Consider the following 5,086-nt stretch of genomic DNA (forward strand, 5'->3'; position numbering starts at 1 on the left):
GAGGGAAGTCTGGGCCTCCCTTCTGAAGCTGCTGCCCCCGCGACCCGACCCCGGATAAGCGGAAGAAAATGGATGGATGGAAATAAGATCTGTTTTCATGGGTAAAATATACAGATATGGACATTTTGTACATGCAACTCTTCATATTCTAACAGTGAATATGAAGTGAAATGTTTCCCAAATATTATTGCTTCTTTCAGAATAATAATTATTTTCTGTATTCTGACTTTAAGATGCTTGTGGATTAGTTTGTAAAACACTTTGAAGTTTCTACAACTTCTTTAAATTTAACCCCACAGTGTTGTTTCACTGTTCAGGTGTATTTTTGAAGAGGACATGTTTAGTGCAATTTGAAATAAGAAATGTAAAATGTGATAAAATACATTTTTGTGTTTATTTGATTCCTATTCAAGAAACTTTGATAAGAATGACTATATATGGAATAGAGGCGGCTACAGAGAATCTTTGTTTACATTTTTGGTTGGTGGTTCCTCGAGATTTTTTCAATTAAAATAATGTAGCTTGGCTCAAAAAAGGTTGAAAAACACTGATCTAGTGTTCATAAACTCAGTTATTAGTTCTGATAACTCGGGTATAAACGGCATCATAATTATATTACAGATTTGTTTCTTCAAATGTTACATTTTGCTTCTTGTGTTTTGAAGAGCAACTTAATTTAAAAAAAAGAAAAATATAAGTTTCACTTTTATATTTTCTGAATGTTTTACACTTTGGGTCAATAAAACACTTCATCTTTTATTATTTTTAAAATATTTTTGTTTTTCTGGATCAGGTTCCTGAAGATCCATTAGAAACTGATGTTTTTATTCCCACCTGAAACGAGGCCCAGACCTTTTGGTTCCTGGTGTCACCAGGCAGATTTAATCCGCAGGCCTTCTCAGAAGATCCGATCAGAACCAGAGAACCTCAGGCTGCAGGGATGGAGCCGGATCGCTTGGGCCCCCTGGTGGTCGCTCTGCTCACTACTGCAGGTTTAGTTAAAATCTCAGGGAAAATCTTCCTGGTTTTGGACCACAATGTTTTATGAAATAGAAATTAAACATGTTTTTATTCATAAGTAATTTCTGAATGCATTTTTCATTCAAAGCACTAAAAACGAAGAGAGCATGAGTTTACATCTGCCAATCAGTCACACATTGCATGTCCCAGGCAGTCTTGATCTGTGATTGGCTGGAACAATCTTTCAAGTGTCTCTTGATTGGTCAGTGTTAACGTCCTTGTCACTCTGGGGCGTCCCAGCATGGACCTGCAGGCCTGCGGTGACGTCAGGTGACCTCTCCCAGCCAGAAGCCACACCTGGAGGTTTCTCTACCAAGACGAACAGATCCGTCTGGAAGTGGCAGCGGCCCGCTGGATCGCTGAGAGAGACCTCTGTGGATTGAGGCTGAGGTCTGGACCTGCTGTCTGCTGCTGAGGAGGAGGAAGTTGGAGGAGGAAGAGACTGCCTCCGGATGTAGAGACCCTGTCGGCCATGGAAGCTGCCTGACCGCAAGGACGCCTGACGATGTAGAGCCTCGTCCATGAAGCCTGGAGACCTGGAACTCACCTGAAGGTTAGAGAGAACCGTGGAGGATCAGTCTGAGCAGGAAGAAACATCACAGGAATCCTCCTGTGATGTTTCTTCCTGCTCAGACTGATCCTCCACGGTTGAATGTTTGCTACATTCAATTTTTTAATGTAGCAAACTCCTGCTGGGGACATCATGGCTACGGGATGCCATCATGTCCTCAAATGAAGGGAGATGTCTCCCTACAGTTGGGACATTCTGTAGATGAAGTAATCAGTGGTGCATCATGAACTGCAGCTTCCTCCTGGTTGGAAGCTGAAGAGGAAACAGAGAACCCGGGGCTGACCTTTGACCTCTCCAACACCCAGACTCTGGTCTTGGTGTTCAGCAGTTAGCGGGTCTGTGAGACCAGAATCGGTATGGGTCGGTTTTCACCGTTAACACTAGGTTAATGGTGACCCTCTGATGGACTGGAGCAGTGGTTCAGAGACGTCTCCATCGTCTGTTTTGTGGTTCTCCTGGACCTTCTCAAGGTTCTGAATCTTTTCCATAGTCAATGTTTGTTGCCAATCAGCTGCAGCAGATCGTTCATCTTAAATTGTTCTGTTGGATCATTTTTCGATGGTCCAACAGAACCCTGAACCTTGATCCGGCTGAACAGGGTTCTGAGGTTCCTAAGATGGTGGTAGGAGTTTGCTCCGTAGTCAGTGAGTTGGTGGTTTGATTCCTGCTTCATCTGCCTCTGTTGTTCACTCATCTTGCCTGCTGGTGGTTGAGCCCAATAGGTGGCGTTGTTGCATGGCAGCCTTGCTTCTGTCAGGCTGGCCCAGGGCAGCTGTGGCTACCATCCAGTAGCTTCCCACCATCAGACAGTGAATGACTGGATGCAGTGTGAAGCACTTTGGGGTCCTCTGGTCTAAGCGTTTTACAGGTACCGGCCATTTACCACCATTATCTAAACATCTGGTGTGAAGGTTGGTCTGTCAGCTTCGTCAGGTTTCACTTCCTCTTCAGGAGATGTCATCTTCTGCTCCCTGAGGCTGCAGCCGCTTCTCCACAGCTCTTTGCTGTCAGGACAACCAGGTTTGTTCCCAAAGCTCTTCAAAACAAAAATATCTCAGTGAATTCAGTAGAACTCAGTTATTTGATCTTCACCTTATGATGCTTCAAAGTTGTGGTGGCTGGCAGGACATCAGCTTCCTGTGGCCGGCGCCTTCGCACGAATCGAAGCAGCAGAAACAGGAAGGCTGACAGAAACATCAGCAGGATCAGCGCTGCGATTCCTCCTGCCAACCTGCTGTCCACATCCCCAAACAGCTGTTGCTCTGTGAACGCACCATGAGGCACTGGAACAGAGGAAACGTGTCGGTGAACTTACCATGAGGCACCAACAGAACAAGTTAAGTCAGCGAATGCACCAGAGTACTGAGTAGCTTCACTGGTAGGCTGCCAGACTGTCCTCACCTGCCTGTCCTCGCTGCAGGACTTCAATGTCCACTGAGGCTGAAGCTTCCTCTCCTGATTCTTCATCCCTGGCAACAACCTGGAAGTCAACATTCAGAGCATTAGCCATGTCAGACTGACCATGTGTCTGACATGGACAGAGAAACTAAAAGCTCAGCAGGCCGAGGCGAGGATTGTGGTTCGATTCAGCACCGTTTAGTAGAGGAGCTCAAAGAAAGAGAGGAGAATTAGACAGTTTTGTATCAGAATTAGACAGTTTTGTATCAGAAGACAGTGAAATTTGATCAGATTTCTTTATCTAAAGCTGCTGAAAAAAGTTTCCAGTCCAGCATCCCTGGACTGGCAGGTTAGAGTAAAGTAGCTTTCCAGAAGATTTCAGGATTTCAGGCAGAGCTGAGCAGCAGAGACCAGCTGCTGCCTCGTCTCCATCAGGTTTCCTTCGTTATTATCTAAAATGTTTCAGGAGCAACTCAGATAAAAACCTGATTTATAAACCTGGAGGGAAACGGGTCGAGGCAAAAGGTTCCGGAGTGGTTCCGACAAAGATCCATAATTCAGCTTGTTAACCTGTTTAGATGGTGTGCTGGTTCTGGTTATCAGGTGGAACCAGATCCTGGTTCTGTTGGACCAGCGGAGCCTGTCAACTGTAGTTTGAATCCATGTCAGACAAATATACCGGCCCGGTTTCTGGTTATGGTTCTGGCCAGAACCAGGATCTGGTTTGGGCTCTGAGTTTCTCCACAGCGGTTCCTTTAGTTTTCTGAGCTCTAACGACAGGAACATTCCTCCACGGAGACGTTTTCCCTCCTCAGAACTTTGGTTGTGATCGGGTCAGTCTCCTTCAGAACCCGAGGACGGACTGGGAGACGGTGTGGAGTTCTGTGATGTTTTTAACCTGCAGCCCATGTGACTGACTGTCCTGCAGGTGGAGCTGGAGTGGATTCACGCTGGGAAGCTTTTAGTCTCCTGCTGCTTCTGCCTCCACCTGAGAACCAGGAGATGGACCAACCATCACACCTCACTGGGTTTTCTAACCTCATTTCAGGTGCCATCGAACTCGCCTGCAGAATGTGTCTGTCAAAGGCCCTCAGCTGGTCCGTCCGGGCAATCAGAACCCCCTCCTGGGTCACCTGGTACAGTCGGGACGGCGGATGGAGGAGGAACCGGATGTTTGGGTTCACTCCCTGCTTTTGGACAGCAGTGATGAGTCTACAGGTGGGACTCGGGTGAAAATACAGGAGAGCGAATCTTACGTCAGAGAAATCCTGGTCCGATACCTGGACCTGCAACACCTGGTTCCCATAGGTGGAAACGATGGAGGCGGGGCTTGAGCTCTGGATGATGAAGCCTTTGAAGGTGGTTGCGTTAAAGACCGGTGGGAAGGAGTTCTCACTGAGAACCCTGACCACAACCGTGGCCACGCTGTACTTTAACCGGTCCTCTACCTGACACACCTGGACAGCAGCGCAAACGGGCTGATCAGAAACACGACAGGGAGACTGGAACAGAAAGTGAAGGAAGTGCTGCTGTTACCATGACGGCGAGCGTGAAGTTTGCTCCTGGCTGACGCTCGTCTACAGCTCTGGTTACCCTGATCTCACCTGTCCTGTTGTCCATCACAAACCTGCCATGATTGTCACCTGTGGGCTCCAAAACACACCTGGTCACTACTCACACCTGGCCATTCCTGGTCAGCTGTTCAGAGCTGTCATGTTGAAATAATAACGCAGACTTCTGCTCACCTGACAAGATTGTATACATGAGAGGAGCGTTGATGCCTCGATCGCCATCCCTGGCTCTGATTGGTCCAGGAGAAAACTCCAGAACCGAGTCCTGAAAGGGAAAATTGGCACATCTGGAAGCTCCGGCTGTCAGCAGCTAAACCAAGATAACATTTCTGTGGTCTTTCCATCACACAGGTTCTCCTCTTTAGGCTCCAAATGTGCTCAAAGAAAACAAATGTTTAAAATGGTGTCTGCTGTAAAACAACCCACTCATCTGTCTTTCTGACAATTTCTTTGGTTTGTCCAACCATGTGGCTAAAACTGAGACCTTCCAGTCTCCTCATGGCAGCTTTATACCCTTTATACATCA

General features: G+C 47.0%; 1 protein-coding gene across 4 annotated transcripts in view; it reads right to left on the reverse strand.

The window, feature by feature from the left end:
• Window positions 1-1,045: 1,045 nt before the first annotated feature.
• cdhr5-rs (cadherin-related family member 5, related sequence) overlaps window positions 1,046-5,086 on the reverse strand; it is a 17,249-nt gene continuing 13,208 nt past the window's right edge. For 2 of the 4 annotated variants that reach the window (XM_008401729.2, XM_008401728.2), the window contains 7 exons: window positions 4,735-4,825; window positions 4,526-4,632; window positions 4,246-4,446; window positions 4,054-4,176; window positions 2,993-3,071; window positions 2,684-2,874; window positions 1,046-1,567 (listed from right to left, as the gene is read on the reverse strand). In XM_008401729.2, the coding sequence (XP_008399951.1) occupies window positions 1,205-1,567; window positions 2,684-2,874; window positions 2,993-3,071; window positions 4,054-4,176; window positions 4,246-4,446; window positions 4,526-4,632; window positions 4,735-4,825 (1,155 nt within the window). In that variant the 3' untranslated portion in view covers window positions 1,046-1,204. Of the gene's footprint in view, window positions 1,568-1,700; window positions 2,596-2,683; window positions 2,875-2,992; window positions 3,072-4,053; window positions 4,177-4,245; window positions 4,447-4,525; window positions 4,633-4,734; window positions 4,826-5,086 lie in introns of those variants that run through there. The other 2 variants (XM_017302975.1, XM_008401730.2) reach the window with 2 other exon arrangements.

This window comes from Poecilia reticulata, unplaced genomic scaffold, assembly GCF_000633615.1.
Source record: "Poecilia reticulata strain Guanapo unplaced genomic scaffold, Guppy_female_1.0+MT scaffold_125, whole genome shotgun sequence".
Taxonomy (NCBI): Eukaryota; Metazoa; Chordata; class Actinopteri; order Cyprinodontiformes; family Poeciliidae; genus Poecilia; species Poecilia reticulata.